At 30.8% G+C, this 22,677-nt stretch overlaps 1 protein-coding gene across 2 annotated transcripts in view; it reads right to left on the minus strand.

Annotated features, from left to right (window-relative positions):
* Positions 1 to 4,692: 4,692 nt before the first annotated feature.
* Positions 4,693 to 22,677, minus strand: part of LOC144840412 (uncharacterized) — a 40,000-nt gene continuing 22,015 nt past the window's right edge. For both annotated transcript variants that reach the window (XM_078696222.1, XM_078696223.1), the window contains exons 2-3: positions 15,794 to 16,412; positions 4,693 to 6,328 (exon numbers count right to left, since the gene is read on the minus strand). In XM_078696222.1, coding sequence (XP_078552348.1) covers positions 6,055 to 6,328; positions 15,794 to 16,412 — 893 coding nt within the window. In that variant the 3' untranslated portion in view covers positions 4,693 to 6,054. The remainder of the gene's footprint in view (positions 6,329 to 15,793; positions 16,413 to 22,677) is intronic.

Here is a 22,677-nt window from a genome sequence, read left to right on the forward strand (position 1 = left end):
AAAGGAATTACATGTTGAAAGAAGAATAAAATAACTATCTATAATATTGTTTATTTCTCTTGCATTTGTGTAGAAAAACTTTCAAGTTCAACATACATCCTTGTTCTTTAGAATCAAATCTCATTTAAAGTATTTTTACCTTTCATTTTTGTTTCCAATCCAAGGTTACAGAAATCAACTGGATATTTCCGAGTTTCTAAAAATTGGAAATAATGTACTTACACTTTTAAAATTGCAAGTTTATTTTTAATAAGTGTTTTTCTATACACGACTATCTCTATTTTCACTGTTCATTTTCTAACTCTCTAAGGGGTTATCCAATGGCTCATTGACTCGATATTTTTTCAACGAGCGTTTCCCATCGTTTCTATCACCTGCTTATTGTTTTTCGTTCTTTCCTTTGACTAATTTATTGAATTTCATTTAACTTCCTGTCAAATTGGTCATTGTTTTTTTTAAGTGATTGGCTCAGAAAAAGTGATAAGCCATGTGATTGACGTTACAGGTGTTTCATGGCTTATGGCACCATTATGTTACAGTTCCCAAACATGGAAGGTGAAACCCTGGACAGGTTGTACCGAGGTTGGCCCTTATTAGCGCTACCCAGCTTTCATACATGTTCGTAAACAGACTTTGTTCTCAATCTGCCGTAGTCTGTATAAAGGTTTGGAGATCTGTTGATGTCATGATTTCATTACAAAGTATAGCTGCTATAAAGAGAATTAATTATGGAGTAATTGATTATCTTCATATGTTAAATTAAAATCAGATAAAACTTGTCCACAAATTAACTTGTTTGTCTTTTAATACAGAGGCCATAGAAAGTCTAAAATAAACCTCAGACAACAAATCCAAATACAAAATTAAAAAATGTTTTTTTATAAAATATAGCGTCTGTAGCATTAAAAGGACCACCTGACAAACGTGACAATGTTTATTTGCGAGAAAATGACGTGTTCGACCGTGTGACAGTTTCAATGTACTGCTGGAGAGTCGTAACGTACATTATACTTATACGTGGGTGTACCAACAGGTGGTAGCAACCAGACTTTAAATGTCGAATCATCAAATTATCTTTAGAGCTACCAATCCTAGGTGCTCGCTGACTGTCCTTCAAAACCTGGATACGAATGCTTACTCTGCTGTCTATGACTTAAGCTCTGTCTACACTATCAAACTTTTATGTGACAAAACAATGCGATGTGCCCATATGGACATAGATATATATGGGATAGATACAGGCTCTATGTGGGACTCGTCTGTGTAAATTGGCATTAAGCAATAGAAAAAACTGAATACACGTTCAGTGTGAACAGACCTTAAGCAATAGAAACACGTCAATAGCACAGATTACATAGTGAAAATCACTTTATTGGGTCATCAGAGTTTAGTACAAAATAAATTATTTTTCAAAGAATGCCAACACATTCTTTGACTATTCTAAAAAATGGAAGATACTCCTATATTAACATTTGCTAATTGCACCTCTGAATGTACATACAGAGCACTAATACCATTCACCAACTGTACCTCTATTCAGTGTACTGTTAGCTAGCCATTCTCTGCCTGCACCTTGCAAATACAACAATTTACCGAATGGTATTTAAAATAAAATGTCTAAAAGCTATATTGCTCCTTATACAAGTGAAATAAAACTTTCTTTTTCTTCTTCAAATATAAGCACTTTATTTACATATATTATCACCGAAAGCGCAATAGTTTTAAGATTTAAAAAGAACAATTACTATTCACAAATAAGTTGTCCAATGAAGTAGAGTATATTCAGTGATACTCACCAGAAAAATATTGTAAATTGTAAACTAAAACCCTGTCAAACTATTTTGCACAAACAATACGTTATTAATTGATTTGAGGAATTTATAAATAAACAGTAAAACAGATTTTGTTCTATCAAATTTTGAGGACTGCATTAAGCTCTGTCTAGACTATCAAACTAGTTTAACAAAAGAAGTGTGATGTTCCAAAATGTGGTGGTGATATGCCCAAATATGGTAGTGCTATGACATCATCATGTCCATATATGGGCACATCACATTTTTTTGTTTTATCACATAAAGTTTGATAGTATAGACAGAGCTTTAGTTTGTTAAAAATTTAATTGTAAACACTTTAAATGATGTATTTCTTCTTGAACTTGACTATGATGAAGTTTATATAAAATCCTTAAGCATTTGAAGATATGATCTGCCAATGTGTTCAACTGGATATATGTTTCAACACTTAGGTTGTTATAACATTAAATGTTTCCAGTTGTACAATAACAGTCATCTTCATAGAATGCATTAAGCTCTCTCTACACTATCAAACTTTATGTGACAAAAAAATGTGATGCACCCATATATGGACATGATGATGTCATATTCCTACCATATTTGGGCACATCACACTTTATTTGTCAAACTAGTTTGATAGTATAGACAGAGCTTTAGTTTATAAAAACTTCAAACTATTTGATACAGTATTATTATGATTAAATATCACAGTAGAACCCCTATTAAGGGGACACCTTTGGGATTCACCAAATTCGTCAGCGACACCATGAAGGGCAAAAACAATATGGTAATTCGATATAAATACGTGTTTCGCGAAAAATGTGGTTTAGTAGAGCTTCACGAAACACATAATTTTAGATTAAAGAAATTTTCATTGATATTTTTTATTTACATGCCTGAAAAGCTAGACAATTCAGCTATTAAAAGGTGTAGTTTTATTGTAATCTTGTTAATAAATGAACTAGTATGTTAAGGCTAAACATTGGTGTCCCTTTTGTGAAAACGCAAACTCAATTTCACGTGCGTAGTGTCTGTAGCCACTTAGTGTCACTTTATGGCGTCACTGACGAATTCTCCCCTTAATAGAGGTTTATATTGTATTTAAATACATTTTTATTATGAACTTTGACCTATATTACATCTCTTTAAACATTGTTCAACTAACTATAAAACATAAATACATGATACTAAATGTATCTGTTACAAGAACATTAACAAGAGATACTCATCTACTCATCATCTATCTACATACAAACACTTACATTCTACAAAGATGTACTTAAATTATTTTACAGCTTTTAGAAATAATGATAATAATATTCTACTGCAGTTACTGCAGTAATTCTTCATTCTTTTGGTTAGTTTTTTATCATATTTTGTTGCAATTTTATTATATTGTATAAGTTGCATATAATCTGGTCTCATTTGACCATAGCTTCTAACTTTGGAAGTGGTTTTTATTGAATAAAAGTAAATTGATATTATTACTGCAGTAATTATATTGAAGTTGTTGCAGTTACTGAAGTAGAAAATCTTGACATGCTTATCTACAATGTATACAATAATAATTACTAATTATCAATATTTGATATTTATCACAAAAATAAATAATTTGTATTTAATTTCAGCACCATTTAAATCAATGACTTGTAAAATTCCAACGAATTCTACTTATATAAAATTATTTTATTAAATTTTTCATCAAAAATATTTTGCCTATAATTTCACAGAAAATACATCTCAGTTTAATCATATGTATATTCATTTAAAAGTATGTTGATGAACTTAGCAGCAATTATATTAATTTTTTTTATTATAAATTTCTTTTTATTATTTTTTATATAATAGCACAAAAAAAGTATACTTTGTTTTAATTAATAACTTTTTTAAATTATTGCTATACTTTAATAAATTGTAAAGTATGAAATAGAATAAATATTATTTGAAATGAGAGGATTTATTGTAAAAAGATTTATAACACTCAGAATTTGGTCGCAGTTTAAAGCTGTTATAGACAGCATACACTAGAAGTTGGTTTTCCTTACGTGAAACATTCACCAACCTTTCGTTGCACAACATTTTCAAAATGTTTACAAAAAGTTGAGTGTGCAATAGAAATATTAATTAGAATTGTTACCATGCAATAGAACTAAATAATGCATGGCACATGATACAAATTTAACCAATAAAGATAGTAAGGATATACTCAGGTGTATTATAATTAAAAATAATCCACCAATCACTCAATCAGAATTTTAGCACCATTGTTTATTGGTATAGAATATACAGTATAGATTACATAGATTTTGTTAGAAATTAATTTTAAATAATTGTCATGATATTTCAATCAATATCTATCCATTCTGTATTTACAACAATATACTAAACAGATAAAAAGTTGCACTATCTATTTACAATACATAAAGTTAAGATTCATTTTACAAATTGGGTTCATAAATTGATATTAATAAATAGTGTTGAAAGAATGTAGAAAGAATTAAACAATAAAATACAAAACTGTTTTTCAATAAAAAAAATGCAGTAATAAATATATGGTTCAAATGTATGAATCTATATATAATAATTGTAGTATAAATGTTAAGGTTTTTTATAGCCTTTTATCTTTTAATTAATATAGAATCATTGTTTTAATGTTTTAAAATGTGATTACAGTTTTCTTGGACAGCTATTTTATTTACTATTTTAAGCTCTGCTGTCGTACACTATCAAACTAGTTTGACAAAAAAAGTGTGATGTGCCTAAATATGGCGGTGATATGTCTAAATATGGTAGTTATATGACATCATCATGTCCATATCACATTAGATTTTTTTGTCACATAAAGTTTGATAGTGTAGACAAGGCTTTACATAACCAAATAAGGCCTATATAGTTTAAAAAACCATTTGAATTTAAATTTTAAAATATGTTTTAAAGATCGGTTAGCTTGATGGGTATCATAGATTAGACATGGGTAGGTTAATTTATTTGGGGGAAAGCAAGTGAATGATAGACACTCAATAGCCACATTAAGGAAGTGATCATGAAGTATAACTTCCCTAGCGGTAGGCCTACACTATACTGCCTGCTGGCCACCATGTCTGACGAATATAAATGTTTAAAGTTATTTTGGCCCATAAAGAAAGTAAGTAAAATAAAATTTGAATAGGAAAGTGTGAAATTAAATATTTATATAATTTTACTCTTCCCTGGTTTGTTACAAATTCCTGGTTTGACTAAATCAAGATTAAAAAGGGGTAATTCTGTTGGCCCTTAGACAATTAGATTGACTGAAGAAATTGAGAGTTTGTCTTTAAAAAGCTATCTAATAAGAAATCGTACAAAACACATGGAAGCTACCACCAGGAATAGAAACAACATTAAACTCTTCAAATTTCAAATACGGAGGTGATTTGGATAGGTTTGGCTACTTGAGGGAGTGTCCACCATCAAGGAGTTTATCATGAAAAGAATCCTATAGGAAGTAATACAAACTACATGGAAGCTACAAGTAATAGAAATAACACTCAAGCTACCAACGAAGGTAGCAACTTTGGATAGGTTTGGCTACTTGAGGGAGTGTTCTTTACAAGGCGATTGTTTTATCTTGGAAGCAATCCTTAAGGAAGTCGTAGAAAACACATGGAAGCTAATAGCAATATTATAACTATGCTAACCTTTATTGAACACAATGAGCACACCTTTATCCGTAGGTGTGGATAAGGATGTATAGACTAAAGTACTACAGGTCCATTATAGATAAAATATCTTTTATAAACAATTGGATTCAGACAGGAAGACCTCCTGTGTTTTCAACCAATATTTCCTTTGCCTGTTTCAAGAACATGGTTCTTTCCCTTTTTATTTAAAAAGAATTTTTTACATATTTTTACAACTAACTAATTTTACGTAATTATTTTTTTATAAAATATACAATTTATTACAATTATTTATAATCATAAGTTTTGATACTTTCGCTTATTAATTTCAAATTATTTAATTATAATATGTATTTCACACTTTTAACTCATTTTAATGGTATATTCTTTCAAAATCATTATTTTAAAAACTGTTCACACAAACAGTTTTTACTCCCTCTATGTAGGCTAAACTAAAGTAAACATTAATACTTAAATCTACTGATTTTTATACTAACTTATTATCTCTTCATAATTTTAAGTAAGGTAATCGCTCCACCCACCCCGACCATGACAAAACCCTGAGTTGGAATGCATAAAATGTGTCTTTATCTTATAGACGCTCATGGAATTCTGTGTGTGAGACTGTGACGCCGCAGATCGCAATTCCGTCTGAAGACCTTGCCGCAATGCTCGCAGTTGTACGGTTTGATGTCCGTGTGTGTCAGTAAATGCGTTTTAAGATTGCTACGTTGGTTGAATGTCCGACTACATGTCGGGCACTTGTGCGGCGATTCCTGCAAGTGTAGCGTCTTGTGAACGGCAAGCGTCCGTGACTGACAGAAGCCTTTGCCGCATTCCTGACATTTGAATGGCTTCTCTTTTGAGTGGATATATCTGGAAAAAAATAAAAGTAAGTTGATAGTTATTTATTTTTTTTTTATATTTTCAAAATATCATATTAACAGTAGTTTAATAGTTTTAAATTTATATAGTGCAAAATACAAATAGTCTCTATGCACTGTTTAGCAAAAATGAAAAAGATGATGTAAAAATAAACCAGGAAAAAGCCTAATAAACCGAAAAATTGGACAAGACAAGTAGTAGTACTCAGCTCTACACTATCAAATTTTATGTGACCAAAAAATATGATGTGCCCATTTATAGACATGATGATGTCATATCACTACCATATTTGGGCATATCACTACCATATGGCTCATTTCCCTACATTCAGAATGAATACAGGACTCACCTCTACCTTTGCTTCTACAAGCTAAATCTTGATCTATCTATTCGTCTATCTATGTGTCTACGTATCTATGGATCTGCATGCAAACTAATTCTGACAAATTTCGGATAAAAACAGACATTTTGATTGTTCCTTCAGAACAAGACTACTATACGTAGTATGCACACACTATATATATATGTTAAACACAGTGGCATAACGGCTATGAGCGCTCACTGGCTAAACCCAGGGGCCCCGGATCTTATGGGGCCCCTCAGTAGTGCCCAGAGGAAAAACAGGCATTAAAATATGTCCAAAAAGGCTAAGAACGCCCGAGGCCTCCAGCGTTGGAGGGCCACTTAGGGTTCTTAAACCAGGGGCCTCAGGCCTATGCGTTACGCCACTGATGTTAAACAAAAATACTAGCAAAAATAAAATGCAACTTAAAAACAAACAATTAATTTCTATAAATTTTTGACACATTTAATCTGGTTTTCGAGGACACTTCTTCGAATTAAGTGCTGGTCGAAAAAAACCAAGCCATAAACTTTACACTGACCAACTGTGTATTAACGCATCATCAGTAAGCATGCCAGACTACTACCAGCATACTGTATTAAGTACGATCTAGTTTCAGCAACAAACAATAACAAAATAAGTGGTATGAAATAATACAAAGGTTACTGATACTAATAATTACATAAAACAATACAGCCGTGTTGTCTTATGCTTCATTAAGACATCTAGGAGCCAATTAGGAAATTGATCATTATCTGGGTAAACTTTTACTTTGTAACTTTTTTGTTATGAAATTGAATCTGATAAGATTTCTCATATCGTATTACTGTAAATAATAAAAATTAAAAATAAAAGAAACATGGTAATGTTAATGTTAACTCAGATGCTTATTTGATGATTATTGCTTGTTTGAACATTTAAGCTCTGTCTACACTATCAAACTAGTTTGACAAGTGTGATGTTCCCAAATATGCACAAATATGGTAGTGATATGACATCGTCATGTCCATATATGGGCACACCATGTTTTTTTGTCACATAAAGTTTGATAGTGTAGACAGAACTTTACATGTAATGAAATTTAAAGCAATATGTTCAAATGATACCACATGATATTTTAAATTAAAAAAAAAAAATATTCCATAAAATGTTGAAACTACCCATAGCAAGTTTAATCATACACAATTTATTTATAAAAATCAAGAATGAGAATTTTGAAAAAGTTGAGGCTCATGGATACTGCAAGTCACGTTTGGATGTCGACTAACATGAATATAGATTTTCTATTTATAAAGTTATTATATAATAAATATTATTATATAACTAACATATGATTATGATCTATGTTGATTAAAATTTAATTCAAATTCTAACATATTTATATTATTTACAAATAAATATGATAAACTAATATTAAATTATATTATCGGGTTAACCTTTGTTTTAAATCAGTTTATTTAGCTTTGATCATACTATAACAATAATGATTGTACGACAATGATCAGATTCTTAAGCTGTATCACGTAAAATATCTGTAATCAGAAGACAATTGAAATCTGTATACTTTGCCACGAACACCACAAAAATATTCTATGGGTCATTCCAAATATTTAGAAGAGGCAAATAAACACTTGAGATATCATATATTCTAGCCAAACTTAGAAAAGTGATGTTGACATAAAACGACACAAGTAAAGCCAACACTGCACATCGGTGCGTTAATATACAGTGGTTGAATGTAGCATCTATATGGAATACGTGACCATGCATTTTAACAACGTATCAGTCAATCCTACGTACGATCATCAACCCATCTGCCTTCGTTTATCGTGCGGTTTTCTCGTGACGTAACCGTTACCAAGGGTGTGGTGATACTTAAGCTTCTGTTCTCAATGTTATGCTGTTTATTTGCTTTCGGAGGAAGTGACCAAATGATAAAAATAAAATTCCTATTATAGCAGTTTGCATGGCTGTTAATATGCCGATGTGCGTGTAGAGATGAATCGATATTGTTTCGTGTGGACAAGCAAACTAAATGTCAATATGAATACCACATAAGGTCAAAATGTCAAATCAGCTGCAGAAGAAGTATTAACATAGGTCAGAAAAAAAGAATAAGCCTACTCAAATATTACATTTACTAAATTAACATAGGTCAGAACAAAACAATAAGCTTTTCAAATATTACTAAATTGGTTTCAAAGATACCAAGAATATTTATTTTAGAATTGAATGAATCTGTGTGTAAAACACTTTCTATTTTATCTATCCTTTTGTCCACAACGTAATACATGTCTCCAACTCAACATTTCAAAGATAATTATGTATTTTGTCCCTCTTGTAACCATGTCATTTTTCTAATAAATGTCATGTTCGCCTTGTTGTGGTCATAACAATAGGAAGAAAAAGAAGAATCTGCCCATAAGCCAACTAAAATTTCAAATTTAAGATTTAGGAACACTAAAAGATATAGCAAAGGATAGGAAACACTGTTTGTGGATCTTCATCAAGTTGAGCAGCCGAAGCGCAGATATCGGAAGACTTCTTGGCGGAAAAATCATTTAGCTGAATTCCCTATGGCTGGTCACAAGGACGATTTAAGTCTTTTCTAGGTTGCTCTATGATGTTAATAGAATATTAAATAATATTAGGCTTTATATTTACCATGCTATTTAGTTTTACATCTTATTGTTCGTTGGCAGTAACAGAAGCAGTAGTTATTTGATTAATACCTTAAACTTTTACGAGGATAAGTCACGGTTACGATGTTTAAATGTTACGAAATAATCTGAACAAAAACTAGAACATTTCGAAAACCACTTTTTATAAATCCTTTAAAAAAACATGAAACAAACATGAATAAGATTGGGGCCTGGGAATAACAAATGTCACAAATCTCAATGATTTCACAAATAATTCACTGTAAAATTTCAGCGGGAACATCTGTAAATAGTTATAAAGACTAAATATGAACGTGAGTCATGGGGAGTAATCTGTATAGAAGTAACAAATAAAGCGCGTTTGATAGTTTTGAGATGAGTGGCGATTGACTCTATTATCTAGTAGGCTTAACTCCCTGCCACATCGTATCAGCTTCTGCCGGCCGATGCTTTGTCAAGATGCAACATTTAACATTCAACCAAAAGAAAAATCACCTCTGCTGAACATGACACCGATTTCAGCTGTAGTATAGTATAGGGATTGTTCATACCTATGAATTTGTATTATATGTGCCGAATAACTCCTGAAGGTCTGAATTACAGAAAGATTAGCGGAATACAATTAAATGCTCCACTAGTGTGAACAGCTTTAAGAAGATAAATCTCAAAACATCACTACAGTATATGCTAATGTTTTTTCAATATGATACCATGTCTGAACATACAGTAGGGATTGTTCAAACCTATGAATTTGTATTGTAGGCCTATGTGCCGAATAATAACTCCATTGGTCTGAATTACAGATAGATTAGCGGAATCCACCTGTAGTTAATCACTAGTGTGAACAGCTTTAAGATAAATCTCAAAACATCAATATATGTTTTTTTCAATATGAAACCATAACTCCATAGGTCTGAATTACATATAGATTAGCGGAATCCATCTACAATTAAATGCTCCACTAGTCTGAACAGATAAATCTCAAAACATCACTATATGCTATTTTCAATATGAAACCATAACTCTATTAGGTCTGAACATACTCTTAATATACCAGTTTATTGTAATCAGGTTATATCCTATAGGCCAAACACAGACATTGAAATATACCAGTCATTTTTTAGCAATTTGGAAGGTAACACCCTTTTCTAAAGGTCTACATTTGGTCCTGTCTTTATAGACTGTAACAAAGAATTATTGCTCATTTTATCTTGATTTTCAAAGGAATGTTTATAATATAGACACAAAGAAGGAAAACCTCCCTATTAAGGGAACACCTTCCGTGCCCAACCCTGCATATCTCATTAATACGATTGTCCTATAAAAAGTATATTATACCTCATTGTTTCACAGGAAAGTATCATCTTGACAAAGATGTTCCCGAAATAGGGGTGTCACAAAAGAGGGGTTCTATTTTACAGAATTTATAAATATATATCAAATTAAATATCCTAGTAATTGTAATTGGATTGTAATGTAGTTACATTGGTATTTATTGTCCTATTAGTTGCTATCTGTATGAATGCCATTGAGTTCTACATAAATTTATCATGAAATAAAGAACTATTAATTTCATAAGTAGATCAAAAGATAATAGATTTCACGCTTTTCATAAAAACTTCAACTTCATTGTTGACAAACGGCGTGGCATTCAAGTGCCTAAATTAGTTGCTCGATGATTATCAATAATTTTCCTTCGCAAACAATTACAATATTTCAGCGATTGTTTGTCGTAAACTTATTAATAATTTTCTCAATAAACAATCAAATTTGTGAATGACAAACCTGCCATTTCATTGTTGAAAAATCGTAAATATTCGAGCCACCATGTCACGCACGTCCAGACGCGTTATCTAGCAACGCTCTAAACTCCCACTCAATCAAAAACTGCCTACATGATTCCAGTTATCATTAACAACTCTTGAAAACAAAAGCCTTGTCATGATAATTTTTGACTGACAGATGATAAGAGACGAAGAACTGTTGTTGGTGTAAATATGATGATGTCAAACTATGTGAGAAGTGCCGTGACAGAGGGTACACAAAACGTCAAAATCATTGTGATCGCCAATCAGCTACTAATATGACAGGTGATATGCCTATCACAGTTATGCTAACTTTCTTTTAATTAATCCAAAGCCAGCTTCCGGTACTTACAGTTCCTGATAAGTTGATAACGATTCAAGTATGAACATACTTCTTTCTCTTGTTGGAATATTTATCATATAATGATTGATATATCAAATATTTTTTTGTTATTGAAATTATCGTAGACTCGGGAATAAGCCCACACTACACAAGTATAAGCTCACTTCCATATTTAGAATAATTTGCCTGCAAAATGATCAATGTATGTACGTATTACAAAAATGTAGACTCAAGAATAAGCCCATACTACACAAGTGTAAGCTTACTTTCATATTTGGAGTAATTTGCCTGCGAAATGATCAATGTATATATACATTGCAATCCTTGCATTAATAATCAATAAAGATTCTGCAAAAGTTTTTCTTAATAATAAAATTAGAGTATGTGCTACAACATTATATTTTCCTACAAAGTTTGACCTGCATCAAGAATAACGTGAGATTACTTTGACAAATATCTTTAAAAATCATACAATTTGACACATCTATTAGAAAAATAGCATCCTGTGTCAGGTACTATACTGTATGATCATCATTTACGTGTCAAACACACGAATGGATAGATACTCCAAAATCTAACATGTGGTTTTTATTTTTAACAGTGAAGTATTTTAAATCGTTTAAAATTCTTGGATCCATGTATTGTAAGGTTAAGAAGATTCTCTTTTTTTTTCAGCATAAAAATATAATACAAAAAGCAGTAAAAGGATTAGGGTTAGTACATATATTGTATCATGTACATATTAAAAATAAAGACTAGTATTTGATAAATGCCAAAAACAGAATTTTGTTTACAGTTTATTTTTTGTAATAGATAGTTGTAATGTTGCTCATATGGCACCATGGTGTTAGGATTCAGACTCTTAATGTCACTAGAAATAAAACTTGTCGCACCATCTTTATTTTATCATCAGGCAAGATGCTTTATTATTTCCGCCATCCTCCCACCCCTCTGTGACTAGTCCTTTTGTTCTAAATTTTGTTGTAACTATTTGGTAGAATTCGGTACATTTTAATAAAAAAAAAAAGATGGGATGTCCTCCACGTGATCATGGTAGTAGAGTTTGTAGAGTAAGTTCCAGTTATGCCAATAAGGACGGTCCATATAGGCATTTACATTTAATTAATAACAAAGCACTACACAATATTACTAAATTCTGTTTTATGTGATAGTTATGTAATAAAGCCCCCCCCCCCCAACCCCACCCACCCCTTCCCCTTGTGTTCAAACAAAAGCAGATGTGAAACTAAAGCTCTGTTTACAAACTTTATGTGATGTGCCTATATATGGACATGATGATGTCATATCACTACCATATTTAAGCATATCACTACCATATTTGGGCACATCACACTTTTTTTTGTCAAACTAGTTTGACAGTGTAGACAAAGCTTAAACCGTTGTGGAGCAGATCTTAAGTATGAGAAAATAAGATGTCATCAGATAATAGTAATGTTTGTTCAGCTTAAATGTTTGTCAATATGACGAATGGTTCAGGACACACCTTCAACACGTACTGGTCAGTACTGGACAACATGGGCTGTCATGGTTACCAGAATTAAAGATAACATTCCATCCGTTTCAATCCATTCTTAATATAGAAGACTTTTGATCAATGTTTGCTCTATCAAATCCCATTGTCTTATTGGTTTAATCTTTGTCTGGTACGGTATATTACTAAAACTTATATTTCTTTAAAGATGTATCGTCCCCCTGAAAAATTAATTCTTAAACAAATTTTTGTTGAATATTCCATTTTAATGTAACATAATAGTTATCCACTTTGACCAAAAATTGGATCGAAAAAAAATGTATTTACCTGAAAAAAATGTGATTTAAAGTAAAAAATGGTCAAATTGGCTGCCAGCCAATGGGTTTTTGGTTGAATTTAACCATTTATTTTGTCATTTTATAAGTGAAAACATTTTTTTTTTTTTCGTTTTTTTTCTATGAAAGTGATTAACTTTATTAAAACTACAAAATAACATATTCAAAGTCTGATTTAGTTAATCTTCATTTTTCAGGTTTTTGGGGGACAATACATCTTTAAGCATGTTTTGAACAAGAAAACTATGATGATGCCATATGTCCTTTCTGAACATTACATGGTTGTCATACCTGCATTACTTCCAACCCAGCTAAACATTACAACGATATGTTCATTGTTCTTACACACAAAACCCAATAAAAAGTAAAGGTATATTGTTCAAGTGTGATCATATGGTAGAATATAATATTAACAATATTGCCATCTTCTCATGCAGTTTTAAAGTCTAACTAACTTAACAATGAACTTCATAATTCACAACATTTATGAAAAGTCTGCAAGGGTGTGCTGACAAACCCGCAGATAACTTGATAATTAATAATTTCATAACAAGTTTTTAATGGCTGTTTTTTGTTTCTCCAGAATAAAAAGATGTTGTTTTCATTTTATTTTACTAACTTCAAAACCATAGTTAATTTTTTGTAAATACTTGAAAATTGGTAAAATATTTATATAGCAATTAAAATTCCTTTGAAAAAGGTGTACAAAGAGTATTCATAACTTAAAAACTTTTTAAAACAACTAAATGTTTAGAATTGTGATCATTAAAACTAAATTAACTACTGTACTCAACAAGTCTACAAACTGTGCGAGAGCCTCAATCTTGTACCTGATTTTATAATTTCATAATATTTAGTCTACTTTTAATAATTAATTAAGTAGTTAATGTTCTCTATTGAACCACTTTGGAAATCAATGCTTTAGCACTGAAAGTGTCATTCAGTATAAAGACAGAATAAATAAATAAATAAAATAAATAAATAAAATAATAATCGAATAAACCTTTCTTTAGGCCTATCAGCACTCAAATCTTATTAAATCTATTTCAACAGAAATTAAGTAGTGAGCATCATCCTAAGCTGGCACTTAGTACAAACCTGGCTTAGTACCTAATCAAACTAAGCAGACGACCATCATTCATTGGGCGGTACGTGTGTAACATCTCTCTCGACATGCTTGTTATATGTGGCGATGGGAAATAGCTTGCCAATTAATTGTTCCTATGTGTGTATTTGATACTTTAACAGACAGCTGAGTTGGGAGTATAGTCTGTATCTAAGATTTCACTACCAAATCTGTAGTTTATGCTAAACTTTGTTTACAGTCAAAAAGTTTTATTTTAATTTAATTTTAATTCATTAATAGAACTTTTCTAACATTATAATTATAAAAAGACAAAATAGTTTTAATTTAATTTTAAAAAAACCATTAACTTCCAGACTATTTTCAGTTCAAATTAATGGTTTTATCAGGTAATTTTTTTTTTTTTCGATCCAATTAAAATGCTTAAAACTAAATTTAGATTTCTAAATGTACTTGAATATACTATAACATATTTCTATATTTCTTTGTAATTTAGTACAGAATGGTGTTAGAGTGAAATAGCATAAAACAAAACAAACATTGACATTCTTGTAAGGGTAAAATAAATGAAAATAATTAAATTACCCCCCTTCTAATAAGTTGGAAACATTCCAAAAATCATACCTACACTTTTACAGGAATTAATTCGCTAAATTGTAGTGAGTTTACTGTTCAAGGGTAGAGGTAATATTGTCCTCTGTGTTTAGTCATAAAAAAACAGGAACTCAAGGGCTATACAGAATAAACCTTGATATATGTAATATATATTGTTATAATAATAAAAAAATGAAAACTAAATTAAGACAGTGATTACATATTGCAATTACCATACCATTGCTGGAATAAGCCCATCTTCGTATATAAGCCCATCTTTATATATAAGCCCATCCATGTGGGTATTAGCTGATCTACTCCAATTATTTTTGGATACAGTTTTAGCCCCAGCACCCCATAATGTTCTATTATAATGCAGATATATATCTTTTTGGGATTCCTTTCAACTCCCCCCCCCCCCCCTGATTTATTGTTATTTGTCTATGTATGTTTGAAGTGTATGGAACAGCTTACCAGCAACAGTTAAATGCTCGACTAGTCTAAACAGTTTCAAGACCAACCTAAAGACGTCGCTATTCGCTGATGTTCTCGCACGTTGTTAATGCACAAAGCGCCATGAGCGCCACATGGGTGGAGGATACCGGCGCTATATAAATTTTCATTTATTATTATTATTATTATGTCATTTTTTATTTATTCCATTAGTAAATAAATGTGATTTTGAAATTTTGAATTGAATTGAATTAACAGTAAAATTCAAAGATATCGGTCAGAATTTTACAAGGTGAGAGGATAATTTAATTACAAAAGAAAAAAAATCATATTGAAGAAAACTTTACCTGTGATCCCTTAGATGGTCCTGTCGCCTGAAGGCTTTATGGCAGATATCGCACGAGTACGGTCTTTCATCAGTGTGGGTTCTCTCATGAATCAGCAAATTGTATGATTTAGTAAAGTGTCTACCACAATATTTGCAGATGAATTCTTTCTTCGCCCTCGTCGGTCCACGCCCTCGCTTCCGTTCTTCTGGTCGGGAGACATGTGGTATTTTCGTCGAGACTGGGATCAATAAATTCTGATCAGCATTGCATGGCTTCGTCGCCGAATCCGCAAGGTTAGCAAAGTCAAATTTAGGTGCCTTATTTTGTGGCGCTCTGAAAAGCGGTACTACGGATGATACTTTGGATTTTCCCGAATCTATCTTTGTCGTTATCGTACCCGGGATTAAATCTGATGGTAATCCTCCAGGAAGCGAGCCCGGTATAACGGGATACCCCGAATACCCGTGGCTCCAAGCTGCGCTCAGTGAGAAAAACGGAAGTTGCTCGGTTGATTTTTGAAGGCCAGGTGGTGAGAAGCCGAGGTTACTTACTGGAGTGAACGCTGACGAAGCTAGCGCTTGACTCGTTGGTGTCAAGGGCGGTGTTGGTGGGCTCTGTCCTTTTACTCTTTTTAACTCTGAAAGATAAAGAACCAAAATGCAAATTTAAATTGAGAAAAACTATTTAATCTTCACTACAGTTTTATCAAAAGATATTCATTCATATACCAAGTTTAGCTCTGTCTACACTATCAAACTATTTTGACAAAAAAGTGTGATGTGCCCAAACATGGTAGTGATATGCCCAAATATGGTAGTGATATGACATCATTATGTCCATATATAGGTACGTCACATTTTTTTGTCACATAAAGTTTGATAGTGTAGACAGAGCTTCATATATCCTTATTACCATAATAGAAAAATATATTTTTGTCTTAAAGCGAATAAAATTTAGGAGTGAGATTATACTAGGTATACAAATAATTATTTATAATATATAAAATCATTCTATATTGAAATATTATGATTATTGAATTTTTTAAATTGAATACAGGTTTTTTTTTTTGCATCATAAATAAATAAATAGAAAAACAGCATTGATCTTTATAGAGATTTTTCAACTATAAATTACTAAGTCATTGGAGCAAAATAGTTTAGTTAAATTTTATTGCGTAGTTTGAATACCAGCTTTTTGTAAAAGAATGAAAACAATACGACTATTAAAGAAGCCTGAAAATGTACAGAAGTCACACTTGACATTAAAGTGCAGTAGTACTCTAGCAGAAAGTACAGAAATAGGTAGCACTTTTCCAGAAACTACAAATTTCTTAATGGTACAGTATATTAAACATAAATCGTCTTCACAATAAAACTAAATTGCAATGCAAAAATGTACAAATGGATAAAAAACATGAGAAAATACTAAAACACTAACAAAAAACAAATTTTAATTTGTTTTAGAATGAATTTCTCAGGAGTTTTGGATATTAAAGTTTTATCATTGTATTGTATTCCTTTTTGGACCATCTTTTCTTCTTTGTCTTAACAAATGCACTATAAACTAACTCAAAAAACATTTTTTTTTAATCTATTATTAATCGTTGGCTATTACTAAAATTGATAAAAAGTTCTATCCACATTATTTACACATCATACTTCATTCTACGTGTTTCTGTGTTTCATATTTTAATATGTGGTATCGCAAAAATAGCATTGTTTTTAAAATAAATGTTTATTGAATTTAATATAAACAGGATATATATATATATATAGTTGATCCATATGCATTCAAAACAGATTCAAAATTAAAAGGTGCGGTCAGTAGCAAAGAACTACGGAAGCTAAATTAAAATGCACGTTTCCGCTTTCGGGTAAAGGGCGCAGCATAATCCAGCAAACTTAACCTTTCGAAATAGCTACCGAGGTAAATTATATCGTGATTATTTAACGTACATACGTTACCGCGACCTATGTACAGAGAGCATTGTCCACCGATACATAATCAGGAAACAATGAGTTTGGAAATAAAGCGTTAGCAGATCTTGATGAAATAGATTAAACAAGCAATTCTATGCATGGCAAACATCTTTAGCAAAAGGTACACAGATGGAAAATTGTCTAACGGTCGGTACCACAAACGTGGCTGAATATGCAAATCGATTGTAATCATGGTGTGTTTGTGCTTGTCATCATCTAACCTACTACGGACGTGATGTTAGAATTCAGGAGACTTTAAGACTGGTAGCTCTCTTTGAACCGCCGGTGACTTTAAGCCAATATCAAATAGAAAATGGACAATGACGTTCTTAGTACAATTAACTCCAACTTCACCTTGTGAATTCAACAAATAATGATCAGGAATTCTTAATTGCTGATCAGCAGAGTATCTGTTCAACTTAATTGTGAACCAGTAATAAAAGATATTTAATTTTACTCAAATATTTATTATTAAAATATTGCTATTTTAGGTTGCCAACTATAAAACAAATATTTCAAATTCTAAATATAAATTTAAAAAAATAAGTAAATAAAAATAAACTTAAATATGTGTCTATATATAGTTCCCTCTTGTGTTTCCTGCCACTTACTTTGTAGTTGTTTGTTTGTTTGTTGTTGTTGATTGGCAATAAAGAATAAGAATATTTGAAAACAGTGAATTCAAATGATACATTTCTCAGTTCTTCTTCCATTCTCACATAAAACTTTGTGTCTATATCGTTTTTGGAAATGGTGTGAAAGTGAATTTAATTTAAATAAATGTCTCAGTTCTTTTGTCATTCTCATGCTGGTTATAAAATGATTAAAATACATACAGGTGGGGGATGTTCCACAGTCGTGGCTTAATAAAGTTAAGCAAACGTTTATATATGATACATTTCTGCTGGACTTGATTTTAGTATGACTGTTCTAGGGTTACACCCTCCCCCTCGCCTCCCGACACATCAGATCCAATACACGCCATAATATCCAACATATCACAGACTCTACCATCACCTGTAAAGACAAACTTTTTGTTTTTACGAATCATGACAGTCAGAAACAACTGGTAGGCTACATTTGTAAGGAGAGGGTAATCAATCGGCCGTGGTTACTCATCACGTGAACGTGACACGCTGATCACGCAGGAAGCTAGATACATATGAATAGCAGTAATTCAACTAATCAACAACATCAATTGCTCGAAATATTTCACGCTAAACGCGCCTGTCTTATTTACCTCAATCAAAATTTTAACTAATTGTATCTCACAGGTTAATAGTCTATTGGTTACAGAATATCTTCCGTGTAACATCAACGGCGCGCTACTTACTCAAACAGTTCCTGGTAAAGTTAATCACTGCACTATTTTTAACAAAGAAATATTTATATCATTATAAACATAAACAAACTACATATTTTTCCCCAAACATTTATTAATTTTTTAGATAAATCATGAATGATTCCACCGAACTTACGAGTTAAAATAACTATAATTATTATTAATTTATTTATTTTTAAACAATATTGTTTACACCATTTAAAAAATAAAAATATTTTGATTCTTTAATCATTTTTATTATTTATTTAGATGCAAATAAAAGTTTAAAAGATTTCTTGAACTATTCTAAATTTAAAATAAAAATGTGTAGATAATGTTTAACAGTTTTCCTCATATGTTTAATAGGGTATATCTTATTAGTTAGATAGAAATAGAATTATTTTATTAAAATGAAAACATATTTATATTAAATTTTCTGATAGCACAAAACATAATTTAAATCTAATTCAGCACTGTAGGAATATACACTGCTACTGTTAGCATCCAAAACCAACAGATAAACCATACAAAAAGAAGGCACTCAATGAGTTTTAAGTTTACTCTTGGTTTTAAACTATTGTATGGCACGCAACTAGTTGAAATAAGATATCTTGGTTTTAAACTATTGTATGACACGCAACTAGTCGATACGATATCTTTATATTTTATCAGATTCCACTTATTTTTAACGATATTTTCTTCACTTATTTCTAATTAAAAGAAATTTCACATTTAATATTCAAAACAAATTTTTGTTTTGGAGAAGTGACTTATAACAATTTTTTCAACTCAAAGTCTAGAATCCAATTTGTTAGTTTTAGAAATTTGCCTGTTTTAAAATTAAGTTTCTCCTTTGATATTATTATATTATTAATATTTTAAATTGATTTTTGTTTTATTATAAATATTTTATAGAATTAAATATATAAATTACTTATAATTCAATTTTTTCTTTTTTTTTTAATGGTATCTTTATTTTTGGTTTCTTCTACACTATATCAAACTTTATGTGACAAAAAAGTGATGTGCCCAAATATGGACACATGATGTCATATCACTACCATATTTGGGCATATCTCTACCATATTTGGGCACATGACACTTTTTTTGTCAAACTAGTTTGATGGTGTAGACAGAGCTTTAGTGACATTGGTCTGTGTTCCTTGGCCTCATAATGAGTAACACAGTCAACGACTCATCCAACAAATGTAACCAAAATAAAATAACACCACATCTGTACAAACTACACATCTAAAGCTGTCTACACTATCAAAAAAGTGTGATGTGTCCAAACATGGTAGTGATATGCTTAAATATGGTAGTGATATGACATCATCATGTCCATATATGGGCACATCACATTAAGTTTGATAGTGTAGACAGAGCTTTAGATAGGTTTGAATTTTAATCTTGGTTTTTCTTTCTTCTGAAAACTTAACACATACTCTTCAACTTAGGCCTATTCAAAATACACAATCTTTTATGGGATTTTAATCTTTTACGTTTTAAATCTCTATAATAAGTATTGTATTTCAGTTAAGATTGAAAGTGTCTATTTACTGATTATAATCATTAGTTCAACTAAACCATTATTGAACACTTGCATACACAATTAAATCTGTATAATACATAAAGAAAAAAAGAATCAACCATAATAATATTTATCTAAGACTTATTCACTTTTAAGTTGACTTTTTAGCCCGAACAAAAAGTGTTCACAGAGCGAGTGATTTCTTTTGTTGTACGGTGTTTAGTAATCTTTAGGTCAAACAAGAAGGTAGTGCTATTTTAGTTCAAAGTGTTTGCCTTTCTTTGTGTAGTTACGCTACTGTACGTGGATTTACTGGTATTTTTAAAGGCATAAAAAAATTAAGGGTACACAGTATGGTTGACTTGAAACAGAGAGATATTTCACTATATCGTCTCTATGCTTGAAATAAAGACACTACTATTCAGATTATGACCATTCACTAAAACAATGGAGAAGTAACCTCCTATATATTTAAGCTTAGAGTTTGCAAATTTTCTTTTTCTGTTTGTACATTTGTTGATATGAATGAAATTTTTCCGAAATTAAAGAAATTGAATAAATTTTTACTTAACAACTACACAAAATTCATATAATAACTAAAAACAATAAAATATTAAAATTATGATTATGATATATATTTCTTTAGTTTACCTGTTTTACTTTATTGTTTTGATTTAGCTTTTTGCTTATTTTATTTTGTATCTCCATTGAGATCTAGCCACTGATACTCACAGCATTATCATTTTTTCAGTAATTTGTTGAATTTATATATTTCAATAGTGATAGATTAGTTTGGTTTTTTTCAGTATCCTTTTATGATTATAATGAATGTCTATTATAAACAGAAAAATAATAAGATATCCCTATGTTACAAAATGATTTCTTTTAATTTAAGCTGGTTAGAAAATTAAGTTAAATATTGAATGAAAGATGTGTGTTATTAGATTGTAGATTTTAAAATGTAGTGAATTGAAAAAAAATGTTGGGAACTACTAGATTGGAAACGAAATGACATGCCTCATTACACGGCAACTGTCATTCATTTATATAAGTGTGAAAACAAACCTGGAACAAGATCAAACTTAGTCTACTGAGTTTGTGGTATCAACAAAGAGATCAAACTTAATGACCACCGAAATATTTCAACTAATCAAAACGATTAGTTCTTAGCGACTTTTGTAAAGGTCAGGGGTCAAAAGCGGTACTTCCATACGACATGTGGACTTGGTTAATCTCAAAGACTCATCTTCATCTTTGTGATGTGATGTGGAAAATCAAAATGATCTACAATCTGTTTGGGTCACTGGTAATAACTTTATTTGCCGGGTGTTAACTGTGACCAATTAAAATAAAGTCGTTAAATAGAAGTATTTAGAGGGATGAGTTAGGACACTTACACTTGATTAACTTATCTGACTCCATGATTAAACATCTAGTTTTCTTAGTATAGGATTGTTGCCAGGTTCTGCCACTGATTACACCCAATTAATTTACGACACTATTTAATTAAGTTGATGAACTGAATGGAAGCATATAACATCAACAAATCTAAAAGCATATGTTTCGTCCGTCTTTATAGATTGATAAATAAGCCTATTATCTTTGATAAAATCTTTCCGATTGCAAATGTTTAGATTTTGTTTACAGCGTTTAGTACTAGAGGTAATTTAGTAAATGAATTGAACTTCAAGACATACTGTTTCGCCAAAGTTTTTTTTTTAATTAAGTGGCTGTAGACCGAGTTATCTAAAGTTTTTTTTACAGGGCTAATCAAGTAATTGTACAGATACTTATATAATCAGAATAAATTTCCAATTTTATTTATTCATTCAAAATCAAGTATGTTAGAAAATATAAAAGATTTTTAAAAGTTTGACAGATTATTAAAAACAGAATAATAAGCGATAAATACAAAAAAATGAATCATTTGAATTTCAAAACGTTTTAAATGGCCTCGTATTTTTAACTAAGAAATGAAATTAAGTTATCGTTGAAGAGTGGGATTATTTGGAACTTGCCAATCAATTTTAACAGGGTTGTCAATGCGAATATTATTTATAACGTCAGAAAC

This window comes from Antedon bifida, chromosome 4 (assembly GCF_963402885.1).
Source record: "Antedon bifida chromosome 4, ecAntBifi1.1, whole genome shotgun sequence".
NCBI classification, from domain to species: Eukaryota; Metazoa; Echinodermata; class Crinoidea; order Comatulida; family Antedonidae; genus Antedon; species Antedon bifida.